Raw genomic sequence first — 25,130 nt, forward strand, 5'->3', positions numbered from 1 at the left:
ACTTGATAATAACAATAGTAATAATTAAAAATTAAATTGAATAAAGTTGTTTCCATACAAAATAAATCTATATATACAACAAAAAAATAAAATTAAAAAAAAAATGAAAAAAAATAGTTAATTATAGCCCTTAATTGTTTCTTTCATTTGGGTGACTAATGTATTCAGTTTTTTGTGAGCATAATTTAAACATTCTAACAGTTCGCTCACACAGCCTTGATTGGCTAACGTATTAAATCTATAGGTGCGGAATGTCTTCATTCCGTCTACATACGTTACAGCTGACATCAATGGGCACATTATAATCTTTGTATGATCCGTAAAATTTATCTGGAAAAAAACAATAAGGTTAAAAATAATCATACTATGAATTACTTTTCGTGTCGATTAGTTAGTACTAATAAAAAAAAACAAAAATGTAATCACGCCCATTTTAAAATTGATTTCTTAATAAATTTTGTATTGATGGCAACAAGGACTATAACATTTTGAGGAAGACAATACCCTCAGTAGAGAAGTGGATTACCACTTAGAAAGTATATTTGTTCCTGCGAACATCTGCATCCCATCCAAACAAATTTAATATTTTACTAAGAAGGTGTCATCTTGAGACGCAACAATATGGTTTTTATTTTTTTTTCCAAGCTTTCGAAGAGGAAGCTAATGGATTCATGAATCAGTCACGAAAAATAATAAACAATACTCTACAATAAAATTTTCGATTGATTGTTGTAATCAATTATCTTTTTAGTCTAAATTCAAAATGTGAAGAAAAGAGAAAGTTATTGAATGTGCACTTCTTCATTTATTAGGTAGAAATGTATCAGATTTTAGAGGCCTATTTTCTTACAATGGCGTTTCTTATTAGAAAATAATTACACCATCGCTCAGCTCGGCGAGATGAAGTGTCAATTGAGTCAATTGATACATACTTGCTAAAGCCAAGTATCAATATTTTAACGCGCATATTTCCATATTACAAACCGGGAACAGTTTTCCCATCTAAAAAATCCTTGAATAGTTTTGTAAAGCAATATTAAGATTAAGAAACATTTATTTTTAAAAAAGTTCAAAGTAAATATTGGTGTTTTATAACAAGAAAAAGTCGTGTGAGTCCAGATTACATTTATTACAGCTTCTTTTTATTGTTAATACACAGAAATTTACCTGAACAGTGCCATTCGTAAGTTGCATAATAACCGCTGATGTTGATCGGTGCCACATATTTAGATATGGAATTCTACTGAGGCTGTCAGACTCTTGTACAATCACCGCAGCCCCAGCTTTTACTAGATGTTCGTTCATATATCGTCGGAAGTATGTTAGTAACTTCATTTTCTTCTCCAACGATGAAGGTGTAGATCCGATAACATAGTAATTTTCAGTTCCATCGCTTTCAATATAATGTACGTTTCTGTAAAATGTTTAAAGAAAAAAAATTCTTTCTTAAGATAAGCTTTTAAAGTTTAATAATTGCTGAAAATGTGGCTAGGTTCGCAGTGCTGGATAATATTTTTGATTTTATCTGTCATTCACGCATGTTTACTGCGTTATGTGGTAATTGTAAAATATATTAATGTATAAAATAATTGTAGTACATTAATACAGATATTTTTTAGAGATATGCCTAAATTTACCTTTGATTAGGAAGTAGTAAAACTTTTGTATTATCATTGTACATAATACCGACTCCATCGTCACACAACTGATATCCAAAACCATATTTATCGGAATAATCCACCCACTTACTGATCCAGACAAATGGCTGGGCAGCTGGATCTGTCATGTCTTCTGTAATAATTATTTGAGGAAAAAATAAAACAATCAATTTTAGTTAATAATCTACAAATTAAAAATTCATGGAAAAAAAGTTAATTAAACAAAACCGATTATCTTCCGGGCTGTACGTTGCGAGTAAATGCAAAAAGGAATATAATGAAAAGAAAAATCGCTGCTAATTTGCAAGTAGACAAATGGAAAATCGTTGGACTTATTTTACGTATTTTCGGAAAATAACAGCATAGTGAATGAAAGTTCATCAGAAGTTTTTGCAAAGAGAAAATAGAGATATTTTAAGACAGCTGACATTTTGCTACTCTCTTGATCTATAAAAACCAGATTAACAAAAAAAAAAAAAAAAAAAAAGAAAAAAGTAGTTATATAACAATTCACTGAAAAACATTATGTGAAAAAATAATGGCCCACTCATTGAAGTATGCTTTGACGGCATTAAAAACTGTTAATAAACTAGTAACTACTCTCGGGATAAAAACTAATTTAAGAAAAACGTCAATAATTCCAAATTTTTCCTTTTTCAGTTTATTTTTACCCATTTGATTTTATATTTTGCGCTCCCTGTTGTCCTAACCAGAGATTTTTGTTTACATTTTGAAAACAATGTGTTTATATGGGGGGAATAGATTCAGCTGCATATCTGGATTATAACATTTTGTTCTAGAGGTGTGATATGTAATTTTGTCTTACCTGCTTCGGCAGATTCTAAGGTTGGTGGTTTGCTCGCTAACAATTCTCTTAATTGAGAAATCAAGAGTACAAGATAAGTTTCGCATTGGCCACCAGTTCGTGAAGAAGCCAACGGTCTACTGCACGAAGCAACTTCACTCTGACGATGTTCTTTGATACGCGTTGGAGCGATGTTGCCTCTCTTTTGATTTTGGATATCATCGTCTGAAAGAAGAATGAAGGCTAATTATTAAAGAATACTTGAAGACAGAAAAAATAATAATAAACCCTATGAAAGACGGCTTCTAGCTTTTCTTAGAGCTACCCAGTGAGTGGTTACATAACTGATACCGACTTCAAGAACTTCTTGACTTTGGTGAAAACGTAGTTGGTTGTTTTATCCAAAGACGTAAGTGACAAGAAACGAAATCGCCTTCTTTGCGAGCACCCTATTAATGAGAAGAGGAAGTTGCATTACTTCACTCATTATTTGAATAATTGATCAAGATTATAAAAATCAATATTTCAATTATTTTTGTTTTTCTATTGCCTCCTTTGACGAATTAACCACAAAATCAAGGATAATCTTCAACGTCAAAACATGCAATTCAGGAATTTTTATATTCAAATTAAATGCAGACATTGGCGATGAAGAAAGCAGGCACGAACTTTTATTATGCTACAACAGATTCCAGTTGCCACGGGTAACCCCAAAATTCGATCTTCCGACTGCTAAGTCATGATTGTATTGTATAATGTGTAACACTCATTCATTCCACTAAAGATATGGATATCCGACGACTAAAATCGTGCTATGTGAAAGATGTGATACAAGAACTTCCTAAACAACCTGTATGAGTTGCTTTACGTAGAAGCTGTCGAGTGATTGCTATTATCATCTTACCCTAGTGGAGGCACAACAAATTTAATTGAGGCAGCAGTTTTAATATATTATCAGTAGTAGGACCTCAAAAAAATGGACATCTTTCCTGTATCCTGGTGTGGCGATTAAAATAGTATACTTACTGTTAACTTCCAACAATGGTCTCCTATTGTTGGATTCTTTAAGCGCATCAAATCTTGGAGCCATTGTGAGACATGAGAGTGGTAACTCTTTCGGACAATATCCTTTCATAAAAGTCATTTCCATCAATTGGCTAACAGTCGGACGGCGTGACGGTTCTGGCAATAACATTTGATGAAGCATACAAGCAGCAGGTTCGCTTAAATTTGGCGGAAGATAATATTCACAACGTTTTATCTTGGCGTAAGTCTCACGGAGTGAATTCGTTTCAAACGGTGGTTTACCAACCAATAAGGTGTACCTGAAAATAAGGTAGGTATATTTTTATGTTCAAAAAGATCAAAAAGATTAAGAAATGGGTCAACTTACATTATACAACCGATTGACCAGACGTCAACTTCGAAACTGTGCCCTTTTTTGGTAAGAATCTCTGGCGCAATATAATTTGGGGTTCCACATAAAGTTCTGTTGAAACACAAATTAAATAAAACTTGTTTATTTAAATAAAGATAAATTTTTAATTTAAACATTCTTATTAATAGAATGCCTTTTGGAGAAGAGATAGGTATATTTCAGATGATCTGATTTTAAGACCAAGCAAAGCTTTAATTAGCGAGACAAGATGCAGTGAGAATTAAGCAAGAGGTGAGGTGCCTTTTTCACTTCACTTTGTAGAACCGATTCACAAACAAATAGTGAAAAAGCCGCGCTGATAATTTAAACTTCATCTAGTGCGCAGTAGCGATATTCTAGAAAAGAATTATGTGCTAAGTTGGTGGTAAAGAGGATAAACCACCCCTTCAGGCTGTCTCGCATCCCCTTTCAAGAGGTATGCGCTTAAACACCCTATCAACAATTATGGTAGATATGAAGTCATACTTACTTCTTACGTTGCCCTGTATATTCAATTTTAGCAGCCAAACCTAAATCACCAATTTTTACTTCAAGATTATCATTTAAAAATAAATTTCCTAATTTGAGATCCCTATGTATTATACGCTTTTCATGTAGATACAATACTCCTTCTAAAATCTGTTTAATATAATATCTAACTTCAGGTTCAGTCAATGCTTTTCTCCGCCTAAAAAATATGCAAACGTAATGGAAAAATTAAAATCTTGAAAGAAAAAAATATCTACGTATGATTTTAAGAGGCAAAAGTTTTGTTGAACATTGCTTGTATCAAAACAATACATTGGCTAGTAAAGTAAACACGTCTTATATTAATATTATTTACAAAACACTGGTTCGATACATGAGAAATACCGCCTGGAGGGTGAAAATCTATGGGAGAATGATATATGTACAGTAGTTGTAATGAAGTAGTTCTTCTTTTGATTAACAGGACGGTATGTATTTAGTAGCTTAAAACCTCAGCGATAACTTTACCAAAGTCTACAATACTTTATATCGCAAAATTAAGTCTGGTATGCTTAATAACAGATTATGCTCCTGCACGAAGAAAATCGCTAAAATCTGTAAATTGTTTCAGGGAGGCTTTACGACTTTACAGTCTGGGTCAATGAATTTAAATGATATACTTTAACATTCGTAACTTTGTTAGATATTGTTATAGCGAATCGAAATAAAAAATTGAACGATTCAAAATTATTGTACTTATAACTTTGTGTAGCGGTATTATCAGCATTAATAGAATAATTAATATACGAGGGGGTACCCAAAAATAACCGGAATTGCGTTGCCGCGCATGGAGCTTATGTAGTACGCATTTCTGCCGCTAGACGTGTATAGCGCAATTCCTTGCCAGTTCAGTCCTGCCTGTGTTGTCTGCCTGGCTTGTTCTGTTCATCTGCAGTGATTGTTTTTACCAGCGCTGTTTTGTTCTTTTTTCGTTTTTTATGATGGCAAGTTTAAGTGAACAACGTGCAGCTCTGAAATTTTGTTTTCTACTCGGCAAAAATGCTGCTGAAAGTGTTTTAATGTTGAAAACAGCTTACAAAGATGACGCTATGGGAAAAACTCAAGTATACGAGTGGTTTACTCGGTTTAAAAATGGCGACATGTCGATTGATGACAAACCTCGTTCTGGACGTCCATCAACTGCCCGAATCGACGAAAATGTTGAAAAAATTCGAGAGCTGGTGTTCACAGACCGTCGACAGACAATTGATCAACTGTTAGAGAGTAGTGAGTTATCTTGGAGCTCGGTTCAGCGAATTTTAACGGAAGATTTGGGGATGAAAAGGGTTGCTGCCAAGTTTGTTCCTCGAGTTCTGACTGACAATCAAAAAGAACATCGAGTTGAAACATGTCGTGCTTTGAAACAACAGCTTGAAACTGATCCAGACTTTCTGTCAAAGGTCATTACTGGTGATGAGTCATGGTGCTATGGTTATGACCCAGAAACAAAGCAACAGTCGAGCCAATGGAAGACGTCATCTTCACCCCGACCAAAAAAATCTCGTCAAGTCAAGTCAAATATCAAAACAATGCTGATTTGCTTTTTTGATGCCAAAGGCGTAGTCCATTCAGAGTTTGTCCTCCCAGGTCAGACCGTCAATCAAACCTTGTATTTGGAAGTTTTGAAAAGATTGCGCAATAGTGTTCGCCAAAAAAGACCCGATTTGTGGCAAACAGGAGACTGGTTCTTCCACCATGACAATGCACCTGCACACACAGCCATCTCTGTTACACAGTTTTTGACTAAAATTCCGCTGCCCCACGCACCTTACTCGCCTGACCTGGCTCCGTGCGACTTTTTCTTATTTCCACGCATGAAAAAGGGCATGAAAGGTCACCGATTTGACAACATTGAAGAGGTCAAGAAAAAAACGAAGAAGGAGCTGTCAGCCATTTCTAAAGATGACTACAAAAAATGTTTCGAACAGTGGAAGCACCGGTGGGACAAATGTATTAGTTGTAATGGAGAGTATTTTGAAGGGGATAAGGTTGTTCTGTAAAAAATTTGTAAATAAATAGCTTTTAAAAAATAATTCCGGTTTTTTTTGGGTACCCCCTCGTAGTTGTACGTAAATGTAAAAAAATACTTCTCAGATTAAATTTCCAAAAAGCTGATGAAAAGTAGTTAGAGTGATGAAACATTATGAAAAGTTTTCAAATATTTTGACTAATTTATTTATGAAACATTGAATTTAAATTAATAAACGTTTGTGTGGACTTTGAAACATATAGGTAAAATGTATTAGTAGATATTTACTTCCATTTATTAAATGTTACTTTGTTTTTAAAAGCAAGTAATTGCTTTATCAATATACATCGTAAACTTCGATCATGCCATGTTAAGTCTCTTGTTAGAATTAAAATAAACCCATTAATTTCAACTTACTTATGCAATTCCATCATAGACCTTTTGCGACATAATTCCAAAATTACATAAACAAAATCCGCATCCTCAAAAAATCTATGAAACTGAACAACATGCTTATGAGAAAGGGATTTATGTATCTCAATTTCTTGACTCATTTTCTCCTTTTGATTATTTTTAGCTAATAATCTTTTTGAAACTATTTTTCCAGCGAAAACTTGCTTGGTATTCGTATCCATTATCTCGTAACATTTTGCAAATCCACCCTTCAAAACATTCAAAAATACATTGTAAACAATCAACTGACTACGGGACAGATTTAAATTAAAAAAAAAAAAATCATATGAAGTATCCAAAAATCAGTAAACTTTTAAATAGTTAACTAATTTACCTTTCCGAAAAATCGTTGCCTCAAATACGAAGTATTAGTTGCAGAATCATAAATTATTTCTGGAATTTGAACTTCTTCAGGACGATTAGTCATTTTTGCACACAAAAATAAAACAGATTTTTCTAAAATAATTATAATTAACACTAAAAAATAAAAGACCGGAATACTTATTTCTCAGAAAATATACTCAAACCCCGGGGAACATAACTAGCTATACTATAAACTACTTTTCTTCGGCAGTGGCGCTGTACAAATTTAAAAGAAATGGAGGGATCTGCAGAATGTACGTTAGCATTTTAGAATTAATCTCAAACAACCAATCATAAGTTGGTATAACGGCGCGCTTGCATATTCAAATTGACCAACATAACAAGTTCAACAAATGTAATAAAAAATATTGATATAATTTTAGTCCGTTGATAAAAAAAAGTAATTGAAATATTTTATTATTAGGTTTAAACTTTATTTTTTATGCAGATTTCTTTAGCTCTTGGTAGCAAATTTTTACTTGAGGGGGGCTTTAAATTTTGAATTGAACTGTTAAGATATGATTATACTACGGATTATCATATTAGAAATAATTCTATAGAACTGTCATATTATGTGTGATACTAAAATATCAATGAGGCGGGTTTGGTGTATAGTTTTAAGGGCGGAATAATACATGGCAGAACCCCACTTCAGGTTCCGGGTGAAGTTACTTTTATTTGCTGATAAAATTAATGGTAAAGCATGACCTTTCCTTATCCGTCCACATTTGTAAGGTACTTTGTCGTAAAACCTGCGTGTAAAAATAAGCGATTACATTACTTTTACTTTATTTTAAAAGTTATGTATATACATATCTGAAATAAAACTAAGAATGTCACAAATTGCTGCTGAGAAGTAGTAACTCCACCTCAAAAGAGGCCCCTGTAATAATGGAGCAGCATATTGTGTTATCTTATAAAATGGTAGTTTTATTTCTGTTCTAAAATACTCTTTAAAGCACGAAACAGGCAAGCATTTACATTCATAAATTTACTTTTCTTGATCATGTTGTTTCCGTTTTTATTGAAGAAATTATCATAGTCAAAATTAATAAATAAATAATAAATTATTTCCCTGAGATTTCATTGATCTGATCAGTTTTACTAATTCACATTACTCTTATTTGATTAGTTTTTATTGCACCTGTTGATATAACCTATGTCATGAAGGTTTTAGTGTGGTTTTACAATTTGCTATTCAGACTTCTGAGACACTTTGAACTATTTGAACTATTTAACTTTAAATTAAGTTGAAAGGTGTAATGTTAAAATTTATATTTGTATATTCATTCTTATTCATAACCATATATTCATGTTTTGTTTTTTGTGAAAGATTACAATACACAGGTAAATTTGAGAATGAACATATTTTAGCAAATTTTTAAAATTATTACATTCTTATTTCATTTTTGTTCTAGATCTTAAAGGCAATTCTATAAATGATGATGAGTAAGTTTAAAATATTTGATACCTTAAAATTCATGGGAAAAAAGGTTTTGAGTTTTAAATTGTAATCTCCATCTCCAAACATCCTAGAGCTCTGGCTCGGGAAATATAGAATGAAGGTCTATCATCGGAAATTCAAGCATATCGTTTACTTCTTAAACAGTACAAGCCTCCCCGCCTTATATTTTAGTCACCATTACCTCCTAAAAGTTAACAAGGACTCCACCTTGATATACGATTATCATGGAACCCTCTAACTCGACTCAAATGAACTGATCTGAATCGCAGATACAGAATATTAAAGAAACTATTGGACAAACGCTCCAACCCGGTTATGTACAACAAACGACTGCCCTGTACCCTACTGGTTCCCATATGGATTTGCAAACTTGAACTATGCGGGAGTGCCAAAGGCACAATACATTACAGTATCCTTACAATCCAGAATCCTACGAATTTAACAGTCAATGCTTCCTTTTAAGTCTCAAACCTCACCATCCATAACGACTTAAAAATTCTTTTCGTTTCCACCAAAGCTAAATTCCCTTATCTGAAATGCTATTGCAAACTATTCTCCCATTCAAATACACTTATCCAAGCCCTCTCAACTCCAACTTTTTCCAAGAACCTCCAAGATGCTTGACATTGCCATTCAGAAATCAAGCCTGGGTGTGCCAAAAGCCTTACGCCAAACCACATACTTTATGCGCATTTCATCTACATATTTTACTTATTGTTCCGTGTGCTGTGTTACAAAATTCTTTAAAAAATTAATTTTCTCAAACATTTTGCAGACAAGAATGGAAAGGACGATGGTTTCCTGATAAAACTGATGAAGGAAGATATAAAAGTAATTTTCCACTTCCTTCAAAGGATGTATCCGATTCTGTAGATTTTCAGTATCTTGAAGAGCCGCCACCTCATGATCATGAATCGTCGATGTTGTCATTAATAAACCCTGATTGTGATAATGGAAAGGTTAGTGAAGTATTTTTTTTTTAAATTTAAGTTGCCCTTTTAGTAATTGTTTACTGTTCTTTCTTCTTATTTTTAAAGGTTAACATTACAATAGATTGGCCTAAAACAGCTGCAAATTACACCTGTTTCTCGTTCATGAGTAAATATTACTGGCCTGATTCAAATTTGCCAGCTGTTGTGCATAAACATTTCATACCGACAGCCTATAAGGTAAATAGGATTTCGTTATCGTAAGTTTTATAACGGATTTGTTTACTTTTGCTATTCATCAGAGTATGAAGTCATTTTATGTCTGATGAGATATGAACTCATATTCAATATACCACAATATTATTATCTCCTGTAATTAGATTTTGTTTTATTTTTCGATATATCTGACGTCTCTCAAGTTTGGAATAGTTTCGAGTTTGTACAATCCGTGAAAGAGTGCTTTTACAGTTTCCCAACTTAGGTGATCCGATACATTTGGGTAATGAAATAACCTTTTCTATTCATGGATAGGACAAAGTGAACTCGGTGACTATAAAGGCGCTAATGGTCTGACTAAAATATTGTAGCTACATTGGTGAAGCCAGAGAGTCCACGATGATGAATACTCTATATGTTTTTTTTTTCTCTTCAGATCGAAACAGGTGCATAACTATAAACGAAACAGTTGCACACTCTTTTAAGGTACAATTCCAGAATGTTGGAGATGATTCAACAAATGATATCAACTTGATGGATGTGGTTTAGTAATTGATGATGGCTCAGCTTATTTTATGACCAGCAAGTTTATTTTATCCCTTTAAAAAACAAACCAACCAAATATAGGATAGAATAAATATGATTTGCATATTTGTTTGTCATTTTGTTTTTGTAAATTGTTCGTTCCTGAACCAATAATACATAACATTTGATGACGATGTACAGTTTTAAAAAGTATAATACCATGAAAGTTAAAGATGATTCAACTTTTAGGAGGTAGAAGAAAATTTACGAGTAAAAACGTGAGAATTGTTGTAGGAGAAAATGATATGGTTGTTTTTTCTATGAGCATAACTTCCTTAAAAATCAAATTCTAATTTCAGATAAATCCAAATCCCAAAAGAAATCTTTTTATTAGAATAATTGTAAATATTGAATTATACAAATTGTAAATTTATCTTTTTATTTATTTCAAGGCGATTCATGTTTGTATGGATCAAGAGATTGAATACTCTTCAGATTTACCTACTTTGTAAGTAAATTTTATAATTGTTCTACTATCCAGTTATAAATTAGGACTGAGTAGGACTTGATTAAATGAAAATTACTTTACTAAAGTAATTAATATTGTAGTGGACCCCATCGGGCAGCTTGGCCACGATACGGCGAATATATATTCTTACCAAGGCAACGATGGATTCATTCACTTGAAGTAATTCCTAAAATTTTAAAATGTTTCTTTATTTATCTTCAATTTTGTTATGCATGGCTTGGATGGTGGTGGTAATTGGTTGTATAAACATACGGTTTGAAGGTTTTAATGCTCTAAATTGTATTACCAAATTTTAAATCGGATTGATTTCCTCGGCTTTTCGTTTGGGATAATTGTTTTACTATTTATTATTGGCAGAAAACTAAGAGGATTCATCGTAATCTATCTTTCTATTTTGCACCTAAAAATTCCAACTAAGGAATGACATATTCTCCAACGTTGCTAATACTTTATGTCTACAAACACAGCATGTTCTTCTAAAGCAGGAAATAACCAATCTTGCCTAAATTTCTGCCTTTATTTTCGTGACTGTGATGTCACGAAGAAGTAGCAAGAAGTCTAATATTTATTCGAATTTTGGGAAAACCTATTAGGGAGCCCTCTAGACTCGCTGTGTGATCCCTCTTATTCTAACGCTTTGATGAAAACGCAGCGGCTGTTCAGACGCGGATATCTCTCCTTAGAGTTTTGGTGTTGGTGAAGAGGTTAATTGAGAATTGTACGCGTCATAAAATCTTAGCCAATTTGGCATAAAGTGCATAACTCGTCATTCTGCTTGTAAGTGGGAGCAGGCTTTGACCCAGACAGACCATACCAATCAAGACTAGATCAATCTGGCCTTGATATGGCCATATGAGCTCATTCTGGCCTTGTCTTTTTTTTTTTGAGCACGATATGCTCAGAAAATAACCCTTCCACCGCGAGTCTAATTAATTTTCTTGCACGTCTGGGGCATATTTGTTTTCAAGAGGCTTCTTAATTTTTTTTTTTCTTTCTAATTCTGGCGAAGCGAAGGTGGATGGATGTGGTTTAGTAATTGATGATGGCTCAGCTGATTTTATGACCAGCAAGTTTATTTTATCCCTTTAAAAAACAAACCAACCAAAAATATGTAAAAGGATTTGCATATTTGTTTATGTCTTTTCATTTACCAGTTCTTTTCTCTCTCTCTCTCTCTCTCTCATGACAAATTCTGGTATTTCTTGTTTTTAATTTTTTAATATCACTTTTCTTTTTTTTTGTATTTGTTTTTAATGACAGCACGGAGCCGTCGTAATGTTATATCATCCATGTGCACATCCTTTTATTGTGGAACAGATCAAGAACCTTGTGAAATCTTGTCTGTATAGGCACATAATTACACCATACAATTTACTTCCACACAAGAGGGTAAGTCAGAATTAAATATTTGGCGAAGGGGTTTTACGGAGTAAAAAAACATTATTTACATAAATATTCATTTTTTTTTCCAGCCAATAGCCTTAGTAACATGGGGATGGTCATTGTTGTTACCGGATATTGATGATGAATTAATTGTGAAATTTATCCGAGAGCATGCATTACATGGACCGGAAGCAATTAGCAAAGACGGCCAATATGATTTTGCATTGAAAGAACCAGCAACCATTGTTTCAACATCAGAGGATACTGGTAGACTTTGTCCAAAATCTTGAAAGCAGAAAATTGTTTACTTTAAAGTTCGTAAATCAGTTAGTAACAAATTCGGATAATTATGTTTAAGTAAATGAAATAAACTAGTAATTTATTCTGAAGTTACCCTTTTACTTAAGAAAGCGGAAGCCATGGATTCTTTTTATTGTGTTTATGAAATAAAACCTTATGAAAAATTGAAATACCAAGATAATGGGGTCCCAAAATTCACGCAATGAGTAATTTTCATAGAAAACACAGGTTTATAATTAAAAATTGTAAATATTTTATTAATTCATAAAGTATAGGGTTTGTATGCGTATCGGGTAAAAGGGCAACCAAGGCTTTGCATTCTTTTGTTGAAATTTTTCATGTCGTGTTTTGTATAAAGGTGGCTGAATTTCGTTGATATAGCGTCCCATTTCCAAGTCGTGGGCTAAATCTTAGACTTCAAAAAAAAAAAAAAACCGTTAAATCGCATCATCTGGGCGGTTAATTCTGATCACGAAAAATTACACGTTGTGAATGCATTTGTTTCTCAGCAATCACTTGTGGATTTTCTGATCCCAAATGCGACAATTTTATCGATTAACCAAGCCATCAAGAAGAAAATGAGCCTCATCGCTAAAGATGATTTTATTAGGAAAAAAAAACAGCATCCACTTACTCCATTCAAAACCATTTCTTAGAGCAGCACTCTAAACGCCAATGTAGATAGTTCCTATTTTTCTTTTTGAACTGAATGAAATTATTCTAGAGAAGTGTTTCAGTTAAAAATGTAAGAAAACTGTGAGTATTATTAAGTTTGAAGAAAATCATAATAGTAGCTATAAATCACTGAATATAGAAAATGAACCCCGTGAAGTCATACTTCCATATACTAGTGATACCAGAACTTAATTTCAAATTTTGAGCTGCCTTTGATTTTTCGTCTTCGCAATATTTTTTTTGTATTCATACTTTGAAAAAGCTTCTTCTTTTTTTAGAATGGATTTAGTAATGATAGAATTTGTTCTATCATTAGTATTGACAAATGCTCGATAATTTAAGTATATAACTAAGGAATAGGGGTTTTTTAATAAACCAAACTGATCAGGCATCAAAATAAAACTTTATTCAATTTAATAAATAGAAACATAATTATTAATGAGAACAGTACTTAGCCAATATCGTGTAAGCCACAATTTAAATAAAGTATCTATATTTAGCAAATTATGCTCTTCACAATTTCTCACAAGGAAGCTTACAGTACAACAAAAATTAAGTGTTTTAAACTATTAAATCAGAAAGTAACAAAGAAATGCATAATACAAAACAAAAAAATATAAATAACAATTAGGAACGCATTCTGCATTTATTACAAAATAGGGAAAAACAATAATAACAAGTTTTGCTTTCTTTTACACGATGAACTGACTAGAATAAATTTTGTATCCTTAAAAAAACCTCGAAATATTTCCAATATTTTTTTTTTTATCAATGTCGTAAGAGTATATATTTCCTTAGCACTTTATTCAGAAGGCCTAACTGGAAATAAACAACAAATAATATAAATTAAATAAGTATAAATATTATAAATAGTTGTATCGCCTTCCAAAAGAAAACCCATTCTCTTAAGTTACTAATCACACCAGTACTGAAAGACTACAAAGAATAGACCACATTTAGCCATACTGCTTTTAATACATCTTTATATTCAATAATTAACCAATATCTGTATATTCAGCTATTTCGAAATAATTTACACAAACTTGTTCACTTTAGAATTTTCGTAAATTTTTCACAATTGGTTTCTTACTGGAAAAACTACTTACAATTATAATCTGCAGCAACTCACCTCAGGTTTAAAGCAAAAAAGGCTGATCATCAATAATATCAGTACCATGAGTATTGTTAGAAAATTCAATATCAATTTCCTTTGAAGTTGCCAAGCTAATAGATCATCATAATATAGAAATCTATTTCTAAATTCTAAATCTAATTCAAATTCAGAAGGGTGCGGAAATAATGAATGATAGAAATCCAGTAAAACTGCTTTGGCTAGTTCGTTATCTTCTAAGAGATTGGGATCTAAATTATCATTTATGCAAATGAATTTTCTGTAAAAAAAATAATTTTCATTATTACATATTTTCAATGTAGTACAATAATTTTATCAATTGAGAATACTAAATTGATAAGATAGTCTTAAGTATCAAGTACTTATCGAAAGTATAATTAAGAATGTGGTGTGAACATACACTACTTTCTCTTCCTAAAATTTTCAAGGTACTAACTTATTATAAGCTCCTTTTATAAGTTTCAAAATAACTTTCCCATAAAAATTATTTTATAGAACCAAACGTCAACCTCCAAACTAAATATTTCTGGTGAACACTTATCTCCTTTAAATTTACTTATTCTAATAAGAGCAGTTAAAGAAGTATAATAGAGATGATACACGATATAGTTCAGGTACAATTTCAATATAATTATGGAACTGAAACAAATCAAACTGAGAACAATTTTTTAAATTCTCTTACTCTTATAGAAAGAGGTACAGATTTTCAATTTTCGAAATTTTACCCGAAATATCCACGGAAGTCTCCTGAGAAGGAAATAAGATTTTTTACATACATAATAATAAAATGTTTTTATTGTCCAAATAATACAATAGTTTTTACTTTATATAAACATTGGAGTACCAGAACCAGTTCTTTTCCTCTGACAAAAATAAGTTAAACTTCTTCATACTTAAAAAAATTTTTCTTTTTATATTTTGGGAAAAAGGACAAAAAACCCAATACAAAAAAATCAAAATAATATAAAATCAAAAATACTTAAAACCAAAAATAATTATAGTCTAATAAATAAATTAAAGAATACTTTTGAATACAGTTTACAGCAAAATGTTTTTAATCCTTTTATGTTTATACACAGTCTGCGTGTCGTACTGACCAATAGTATTAATGAGGCGGTTTTCATGCCCCTCAACTTCATCAATAAATTTTTGAGTTTGGCCGCGCAACACATCGCTAATATACATTAGATCTGTGCGCTCATGTAATATTCTCAATGGCGTATACCTCGGCGCATTTAAGGCAAACCTCAAAAATTTATTTTGCACCCTCTGCAGTTTTAGTATGTTTGTTTTACAAATAAAACTCCAAGATGGAGCTGCATAGAGCAACATTGGCCGAACAATGATCAAGTAAATGAGCAATTTATTGCTAACGCTGAGTTTAGACTCTCTGTTTAACAAGGGAAACAGTGATACTATTAGAGATTTACTTTTTTGGCAAACAGTATTTATATGAGGAGTGAATGTAAGCTTGGTGTCCATAGTAACGCCTAGATAAGTTACTGTCGGGGTCCATTCTATTGTCTGATTATTAATGCTTATGTTATTTTTTATTTCTGGCCTTCTTTTTGTAAATAAAATACTTTTAGTTTTTGCCATATTAACTTTTATTTTCCAGCGATTGAAATATTTCAATATTCTATTTAGAGATTCCGAGAGTCTATTTACAATGGTGTCGGTTCTCCACGAGGAGGCATATAATGCCGTATCGTCTGCGAATAGCGATATTGAAATATTTTCTTTCTGAGGGATATCGTTAATAAATACAATAAAAAGTGTCGGGCCGAGCACCGAGCCCTGAGGTACGCCCGCCGCGAATTTCCTCTTTTCAGACTTGACGTCGGCAATACTAACTTGAAAAGTGCGCTGTTTTAAATAAGATTGTATCATTCTAATGACATATGTCGGAAAATTATACACAATCATTTTATAAAGTAGACCTTGATGCCAAACAGTATCGAACGCTTTTTCGATGTCAATGATTTTTTACAAAGTAGCCTGTCTGTGTAAACATATCTACCGTAACTCCAAAATAAGAGAAAGTTGAACTTTGATATTTATTTGTCCAATTAAAGTAATTTGTGCACATAGCAGATTATAAATTGTCAATTATTGGCACATATCAGGTATTAGAAAAAAAAATATCTACTTTAAATTAGTAAAGGAAAAAAAAATAGAATTAATCAGACTTATTCTTTAAAGAATCATAAAATGGATGGTAGTCACGGTCAATAAACGGTTCCTGTAACTGACTGAACTTAGATCGAGTTATTTCCAATTAGCCGTCATACAATGTTAAAGGTTCAGGACACTCTCGAGGGAGACGCCTTCGTTGGCGAAGTTTGAAGCACATATCACTATTAGACCTGCACAAAAATCCTCTGATATCATTCACAATGAGATCACCCTTTTTTTACCAGGTCTGATAGAACTGAAAATTGGTGGTTAGATGCTCGTAATCTTATTTGATTACGCTAGTTTTATTAGTTTTTATTCTGACAATATTCTGGCTGATGAACATAGCATATTTAGCGACCACAGTTTACCACCGTATAATGCTTAGTCACTTAGCAGTCTTTTTATAAGAAAATTAGGTGAGCAAACTAGTCATAATAGTCAAGATCTCCAAAAAGTGCACATAGCAGATATTGGCTTGGCAATGACGATACGTAATGTTCGGTTAAGAACTGATTTAGATAAAAAATTAATCTGACTGAATTAATTGGTTCGGAGTTAGAACCTCGAACTAAACCAGTTTTTTAAATTACTTCTATTTGAATTTTATTAAATTTTATTTTAACAAATTTAATCTTGATCCTGTAAATATTAATTAAACCAAAATACAAACGTAAAAGTTGTACGTTTTCAAAAAATCCCGCCATACCACACCATTAGACACCTGAGAATAATCTCAGCTGAATGTAACCTCCACCAATTACACACCATTAGTCGTAGTAGTGTGACAGACCAGACAAATTGCAAGTTAGTCAGAACATGTACATTTTAAAGGAATAAAAACCAAAACTCACTTAGAATTTCCTCTAATTGTGTCTAAAGTATTCAACAATGTAGTTATATTGGAATCGATCATATGAAATCCTGTGGCGGCTTCTACTTCGGCTGATTTCAAAATTGTATACTTATATTTAGGTTTTGTACCAAAACGTTCCAATAGTGGTTCCATTATTTTATCACATCTCATCACTAAATCTTTGGTTATTAAAGGCTGAAATAAGAAAAATGGAAAGGTCAAATTAGGTGAACCAACTTTTCTAATATCTTTTTGGATACTCTTCAGTTATCAAAATAAAGATAATACGCTTATGTAAGTAAACTACTTTTTTTCATATTTCTTAAAATTGCTTTCTCCCTCTTCAGATTGTGGGAACTATAGAATCATTGAATAATGATTGAATTGATTAATGATAATTGAATTAATACTAACCAATTGTGAATCCAAATATCTTTCATACTGTGGCTGTTGTATTAGTTTATCCTCTTCGTTTGCACATTTTATCAAATTATTCTCTAAATGAAGTACACTACCTTTTGTTAATGGTAAACTGTATAAATGTGCTAAAATTGTACGTATTTCTCGATCAGACCAAGTTCTAAACGTAAAAAAAAATAAAATATTACATAATCTCAATCTATTGCCAAGTGTCGAATTTTTCTTTAAAAGATTTTATAGACAGATAAAAATAATGTAGTTTGCGGATATTTAAAAATAATATTTACAGTCTAAAGCTTTTTAAATGTTCAATTTACGTTTCAAGCCACTCAGTCAGGATCTACTTTAATATAGACCTATACAGGAGTACTAGGTATTCAATTAAAATTATCAATTACAATGGTTAATGATAAAATACATAAAATGATCTGTAGCATGATTGTGTTAGTCGTTTATGTATGAAAAATTAACCATTTATCAAATCATTCCTAGTTAAAATTTAAAAAATTGCAATATTTTTACGGAAAAAATGTTTTAAAAGAGACTTAAGATGCAAATGGTTTATATGTGAAATATTGCATTTTTCATGTTCGATTTCCAGAGGTTACTTTAGCAATGAACCTTTAGTCCAAATTCACATTGCAAAGAAAGAAAAAATAGCTAGGGCAAAATGTTAACTTGCAGTAGATTTGGCTAATACACTTAAAGTCACGTGAATTTTCTTTAAATTTGGCATTTTGTATCCTTAATGACATTAAATATTTGATAAGTAGAGACAAGTCCCATGTAATGAATGGGTATAAAACTTTAAAAGAAGTCGTCTATATACCATCCCAGTAGTGGCTATAATCTTTTCCCAGAAAAATGGTTGACAATGAAAGTTAAAGAGCTACTTATGAGCAAAATAATGCTAACTTAAAAGAAAAATCACACCAGCTGTTTTAGAGAAAATCACAGGATTCTGAGATTCGACGGTCGCACCTGTATACTTAAATAGATAACAAATTTACTTCTTGCGATTTTTTGACTTATAAGAGATCTCAAAACTAATATTTCCGGTGAAAATTCATTATACGTGATCACAATACTTCCTCTTTTTTACTTAATATAGTCAAAGGAAGTTAAAAAATATATACATATAATTGACTAACCCTGATTGATCGGTATCAAAACGATCAAATATCTCAGACTTAGATACTGTCAAAGATTCACTAATTAAATAATAGTAATATGTGAAAGACATTTGCATATCATCAGCACTTCTGAAACGATGCGATGAAGTTTTAACAAACTCTTCCTGAAATCTACAAAAAAAATTAAAAGTACAAATAAATAAATATATATAATATTCAAATATTTAATAGGTGATTAACAAATAAAATAATAACTTATTTTGCAGATTCTCCATTGTATTTCGATCTATGAGATGTGGCATATGTGCTGGAACTTTTCTAAGCATGTACTTATAATGGCGATTGAATAATTTATTTACATAGAGCAAAGATTCGGCGTATGTATCTAAAGTTTGTCGTAATTCTTCCATTTCAGGATGATATCCATAATGTTCTAAATATGATGGGATTCCTTTGATCTGTTTTTCTCTGCTGCAAATAATTAAACTAATTAATAGGGAAACAAAAATTAAACAAAAAAATATCTGTCCTACTTAGAGAAGGTTATCGTTATTGCAGATTTTTTATTTTATAGAGCCCCGCATGACTGATTACTCTTGGACGAAGCCCGGTCAGTAGAGGCTCCTTTCTGGCATGCCATCCATCCATCCATCAAGCATGGATCGCGATACCTTGATTTTTTTATAATTTTTTTTTTTATTATTATTCTCAAAATAAAGGAGTTTGCCGAATTTTCAATTAACGCCTATTTAATTTTAATGTCTAAGACTGAAGTATTACTTCAGAGTTCTTCCTCTAGTTTTCAACTTAAATTTGGAGAATTTTCTTCTATTTTCCGATTGGTTGGTTGATAGTTTATGGAAATTCTCTATTGGAACTGATTCATGCGTTGTTTGATTGATCGGTCCATAGTAGAGATTCTGAGAATGTGGCAGGCAGTCTCCACCGTCAAAGGAGCAGTCAGTGTTGTTGCAAGGTGCATCACAGGCACCATCGCCTACCCATACCCATGGACAAGTTCCGCTGCAATCGGGCACAGGCCAAGATAAGTATATCTATTTTGGGAGAAAAACAAAAACAATTATTTTACACTTTACATAGTAACGTCTTACTGCTTTTAAGATTTAAAAAAACCCAAAACAAATCACCTTTTGTCCAGTGACTGGAGAAATAAAATCTTCAGGCCATATATCCTGTCCAATTAATAGATCATCATTTAAATATAAAAATTTCTCTGATAATCCCGGGATTCTACAACAAGCAAAAGAAAGTTAACTTATTATCGCACTCTATGCTTTGATTAGAAGCTGCTGTAGCAGGCAAATAGTTATTTTAGAATCAATTTCTCAAAATTCGTTTCGTCTGACGAAAAGCAGTTAGGTATTTGAATAATTTTTGTCTAGGAAACTGTCTTACGGCAATCTGAGGTAGTATTTCGAAAGATTGTACTAAGAAATTTGTTTACGTGCGATCAAACCTGTTTTTTTAATAAGGAACCAACAAAAGAGATTTGAATTTTTTTGCGATTATACTATTCTTTAAAAAAAGATATGACCAAGTACCTGTGAACATGTGTTTCAATTGAAGGACTACTAAACGTTGGTAAATGACTTTTATAAATGAATATATCTTCATGAGTGACCAATCTTATTCGTTTGTTCTCTAAATTTAACCAGTACGGTATTTGTCCATTGGTAACAATGTATATGTACCTGATCCATGGTGCATGTTGTTCTAATGATCTTAAACAATATCGTAACTCCTAGAAGCGAACATAAGACAATTTAAACAAAAAAAAAATCCAATTTGGATAACACACACCTTATTCTTAAAACTATCCTCAGTGTTTTAAGACGAATTTTCTACAAACTAATTAAAAAAATAATGAAAAATCTATTCAGTAATGTTGTATTTCGGTCAGCTGATATTGTTCAAATTTGGAAATTTTGGCCCTTGAGTGAGAGAGAGAGAGGAAAAAAAACCATACCATCCTTCTCTAGACGTGCCTTTATTTGAATTTTGCAGGAATTTGATCATATATACAATTTGTAGGTTAAGATTACAGAAAATCAGAGGTATATCCATAGAACAACTTAAAAAACAGTTCTATAAAGAATTTCGGTTGACTGACTTTCATCAAAACCTTACTGTGGCATCTCTTAAGTAATATCCAAATTTGAACTTCCTGAGATTATTATTTTTTCAAGTTACGTGAATACGTACTTATGTAAAACCTATTTCATAACCCAATTCATTAGGTAAGGAGGATGATTGCATTGCTCATTTGGCCTATTAGCTAACATGACTACTAAAGGTTCTGTCACGTTTAAAAAAAAAAAAAAAAACTAATTCATAACAACCAGAACGTGGAACTAGGATTGAAAACTGTCTCTTAGAAACCGGTCAAATAATTTTCGAGCGAAGTAAAAGCAGATCTGTTAAAATTAAACTAGTACCTCAGAACGTAATAACAGATAACCTAAAAACACTATTTCACAGGAACTCAAAACTTATATTTATGGTGAAAATCAAATTCAAAATCCAAAATTTGCTCGATTGCAAATACACTCTATTAATAGTACTTGGAGAAAGTTAAAAATAAGTGACATTTCTTGAACAACTTGGTCCTTTCAGGTCAGACCCCCTTTTATTTGTTGACATAGAGTAGGGTACGTTCTCAATGACTTGCTTCCTCATTTTTAGTTTGAATTCATCTCTTTAAATGGGTTGATTTAGTAAAGACATTAAATCCTCATAGGAAAAAAAAAAAACTTACTTCTTTGTCATCATATCGAGAAGTTGCAAGATCTGAAGAATATAATATCTCAGGTAACTCTAACATTAGAAACACTTTTGTAATATTCAATTTTATTCCTTCGCTTACTTTCATAATTCTCGAATTAGCATTCTAAAAAGAAACAATTGAGGACACATATATATCGAAAAAAAAAATCGTCAAAACACTAAATTCTCCTTCAATGTAATTTACCTGTAATATATTCCTTGTTTCTCTACCTGAAAAGAACTGTACAACTGCTGCATTGCCGTAAAACCAAATGTGATTCACATTCTTGCCAAACCATTTTGTAATTCTGTCCAATGTAAGCGTTATTTCACCAACAGGCACAACATATACTGTATCATTTTGTGTAAATAGATTTGGTGCTGAATGATCTGTTATATATATATATATAAAAAAAGATAAATACATCACAGATTATTATAGTCCGTAATGCCAAATAAGTTTTGGTTAGAAGGTTGAGCCTAAACATGAAACCCACGCAACCGTCCAAAATGTTGGGCGAAAATCTATCATGTAGAGGTGACAGTTTAACAGAAACTCCTAAATCGTCAACTGCGTTCATCCTCCCACACGATTATACCCAAGGAGGATGATTGATCATTCGGCCTATTTCCTAAAATAACTAAAGTTCTGACACGAAAAACAAACGAATTCGTGTCAACCAGAACGTGGAACTAGGATTGAAAACTGTCTCTTAGAAACCGGTCAAATAATTTTCGAGCGAAGTAAAAGCAGATCTGTTAAAATTAAACTAGAAAAGATTCGAAACTTAAGGTCTACTTAACATCTCGCACTTCAGAACATACTTAAAGATAAACTTTTAGCCACAATATCATTTATTTATATAAACAAAAGTAATAGCTACATTTTATACTGTCTACTCCAACGTCAAGATATCATGAAAATAGAATGGCACGAATTTTCGGATCAACACATCAACAAAGAAAAAAGTTACATATATTAATTTAAATATAATTACTTGATTACTTGCCAATGGTCCAGTAAGATTGTGACATCGATACTTCAGTGTCATTGACAATGATATTCGATATTGTGGAAGCTGCTGTAGGATTCTCCCAGTACATTATCATCCATGTCTTAGAATCAGTGCTATTTACAAATTTACCCGTTACAGTTGCTAGTGATTTAACTTTTCCACTTTTTAAATCCCTATTTACATCAGAAATATATTACACATTGGATAAATGGTTCAGTATTGAGATTTTTTTTTTCTTCTTCTTGAATGGACTATTATCGAGTCCTTAGACATACATATCGCAACAACCCCTATGTCCAAGGAAAACATAAGGCACTCTTTAAAAAGATAAGTGAAGATCTGCCACAATATCATAAAATATGAACTTTAAATCTCCTTGAATATTAGAGAAACTAGGGCTGTCCCGAAAATAATGAACCTAATGCTGGTGAAAAGAGCACAGCAGACACTGAGGCCGTTTCTTCAACCCTCTAACCACAATCAAGACTATCTCTGTTCATTCTACTTGGTGCAACTCAGCGTTTGGTAAAATTGGCTGAGAAATAATTCAGTCTTCTGTTATAATATTGGTTAGTGCAACGTTACGTTTAGGATTTACACTGAAAACTATTTCTATTACGATTTTTCTAAACCTATTGGTTTATCAATTAATTAATGGTAATTAATTTTATCCAAGATGAAACTTGGCTTTAAATAAATAAAGGTGAATAATGCGGTAATTACCTACCTAGTCGCGGTAATATGAGATGGAAGGCACAAAATAAATGGGCATTTTTCCGCAAACTCAATTCGTAATTTTCTTTTAAAATCTCTCAACTTGTTTTGCAATAAAGGATCTGATCCATTGACCCAAGTTATTACAGCATCTATTGGCCCATCTAAACAATACCTGCCGAGAGAAATAAAGTTATAAAACCTTTCGTTTTTTTGATATTACTATTATCCACAAAATAAGCATACCTTACTTTTTAATATGTGGTTCATTTTGAAAATCAAACTGATGAAAATAAACCTGAAATCATTACATGAATGACACACAACCTCTTGAGAATAGGTAATTAATATTTAATTTTCTTTACACGCTAAAAAAAGGTTATAAATAACAAACCTCCCAGATATGGAGAAACAGTATGAAACCACCAATTAAGCATACAAATCTTAAGTATAACCGGTAAGATAATAGATCGTACACATATCTTTGAAAAGATTTCCACCTGTTCATTTTGAACCAGAAATGAAATATAAATCATCTTTGATTGTTTCTTTTTCCTTGTTAATCATGGTTTTTACACTGAATTTAACCATCTAACCACACTACACACTACACAAATTACAACCTTCCCATTAACCCAGTGATCATTACTCGTAATCTCGTACGCTTTCTGCACAGTTTGTTTTGTGTATGGAACTAACTTATCTAGTATAGCGCTACTGTCGCAGCGATGTCTTATCACAGTGGGGCTCCGTCCGAGAAATGTAATCAAGATATGTACATATTCCTTCATTTTCCACAAAAATAATTATCTGTTTCGGTACGATATTAATTAGATTCTAGATGTTCATTTATCCCCTCATTATCCAGGTGTACTTAATCATACTCATCACTTAGTGTTACTCTGTTTGCTTTGTTGTTCTTAATGTCATTTGTTTTTACAAACATTTCCTTCTGTAGCAGATTTCTCTTTTTCTTATAATCAAGTTTAAAATTCCATGTTAAAGAATAGAGCAGCATACCGCGAGAGTAGCCGATGATGTAGTTATATTGAAAACCATCAGAATGGTTCACTCTATTACATTCACTCTTATACATCACTCTATTAAGAGGTGTAAAATACAGCACTGTAATTTTCGAAGCTGTTTACTTTTTAAGCCTATAAATTATTGTGAACATTACAAGAAAAGTTGTGATGGTTGTTTAAAAATTGAAAAAAGCTACAACAAATTTAACATCAATTGATATTAGTTAACCAAGTTTAAGAAGCAAACAAGAAAGGTCAAGATAATGTGAAATCTTTACAATTTCAAAGAACTGTATGTAAGGAGGAACAATTCTTCAATAAATTTGTATTGACAGTGTTACATTTTTAGCTTCAAATCTAAGCTAAGAGATTAAGTTTAATTAAATAGAGGTCCTGACAGTAATAAAAATTGAATGGAGTTGGATCTTACCATGGAACTAAGAGAAAAACTGTCATTTGTGGATGTATACTTTCGAAAATTTGGATACAGGACTGTTATACAGGTAGTTTTATCTATTGTTTTTTACATTGTAAGTATTACAACATGAACTTCTTTTATTTATCATTTATTTTTCCATTTTAATCTAAAAAAATAATGATTTAATTTTTGAAAGTTTAAACTTGCGAATCCAAGTATGTTTAGTCTTCAGCCAGAATCAA

General features: G+C 31.9%; 3 protein-coding genes and 1 long non-coding RNA gene across 9 annotated transcripts; 2 read left to right on the forward strand and 2 right to left on the reverse strand.

The window, feature by feature from the left end:
- Nucleotides 1-2: 2 nt before the first annotated feature.
- Nucleotides 3-7,467, reverse strand: polo (Serine/threonine-protein kinase polo). The gene is made up of 9 exons (XM_074116162.1): nucleotides 7,165-7,467; nucleotides 6,795-7,039; nucleotides 4,371-4,568; nucleotides 3,857-3,952; nucleotides 3,490-3,788; nucleotides 2,485-2,688; nucleotides 1,638-1,791; nucleotides 1,168-1,414; nucleotides 3-330 (listed from the first exon to the last, which is right to left on the reverse strand). The coding sequence occupies exons 1-9, from the start codon at nucleotides 7,255-7,257 to the stop codon at nucleotides 118-120; spliced, it is 1,749 nt and encodes a 582-aa protein (XP_073972263.1). The 5' UTR covers nucleotides 7,258-7,467; the 3' UTR covers nucleotides 3-117.
- An 879-nt stretch (nucleotides 7,468-8,346) lies between these two features.
- LOC141448095 (uncharacterized) lies at nucleotides 8,347-12,629 on the forward strand. The gene is made up of 8 exons (XM_074116172.1): nucleotides 8,347-8,540; nucleotides 8,612-8,642; nucleotides 9,434-9,617; nucleotides 9,696-9,827; nucleotides 10,781-10,836; nucleotides 10,938-11,016; nucleotides 12,118-12,246; nucleotides 12,330-12,629. The coding sequence occupies exons 1-8, from the start codon at nucleotides 8,456-8,458 to the stop codon at nucleotides 12,528-12,530; spliced, it is 897 nt and encodes a 298-aa protein (XP_073972273.1). The 5' UTR covers nucleotides 8,347-8,455; the 3' UTR covers nucleotides 12,531-12,629.
- A 970-nt stretch (nucleotides 12,630-13,599) lies between these two features.
- Nucleotides 13,600-24,111, reverse strand: Gnptab (N-acetylglucosamine-1-phosphate transferase subunits alpha and beta). 6 transcript variants are annotated; one of them, XM_074116150.1, is made up of 15 exons: nucleotides 23,840-24,111; nucleotides 23,697-23,743; nucleotides 23,459-23,620; nucleotides 22,726-22,904; nucleotides 21,921-22,105; nucleotides 21,708-21,839; nucleotides 20,494-20,693; nucleotides 20,080-20,182; nucleotides 19,712-19,986; nucleotides 19,187-19,399; nucleotides 18,950-19,102; nucleotides 17,793-17,958; nucleotides 17,377-17,573; nucleotides 14,345-14,606; nucleotides 13,600-14,034 (listed from the first exon to the last, which is right to left on the reverse strand). In XM_074116150.1, exons 1-15 carry the CDS (start codon nucleotides 23,951-23,953, stop codon nucleotides 13,984-13,986), a joined length of 2,439 nt encoding a protein of 812 aa, XP_073972251.1. In that variant the 5' UTR covers nucleotides 23,954-24,111; the 3' UTR covers nucleotides 13,600-13,983. The 6 variants fall into 6 exon arrangements, with proteins under 6 accessions (XP_073972251.1, XP_073972250.1, XP_073972253.1 ...); XM_074116149.1 differs by having other exon boundaries at nucleotides 19,187-19,402; XM_074116152.1 differs by having other exon boundaries at nucleotides 19,187-19,402; nucleotides 22,726-22,844; nucleotides 23,840-24,104.
- LOC141448100 (uncharacterized) lies at nucleotides 18,982-21,299 on the forward strand. The gene is made up of 3 exons (XR_012454849.1): nucleotides 18,982-19,120; nucleotides 19,198-19,308; nucleotides 19,506-21,299. It is a non-coding gene; the product is annotated as an uncharacterized lncRNA (long non-coding RNA).
- Nucleotides 24,112-25,130: the final 1,019 nt, after the last annotated feature.

This window comes from Rhodnius prolixus, unplaced genomic scaffold (assembly GCF_049639745.1).
Source record: "Rhodnius prolixus isolate KJV_2025 unplaced genomic scaffold, Rpr scaffold_13, whole genome shotgun sequence".
Taxonomy (NCBI): Eukaryota; Metazoa; Arthropoda; class Insecta; order Hemiptera; family Reduviidae; genus Rhodnius; species Rhodnius prolixus.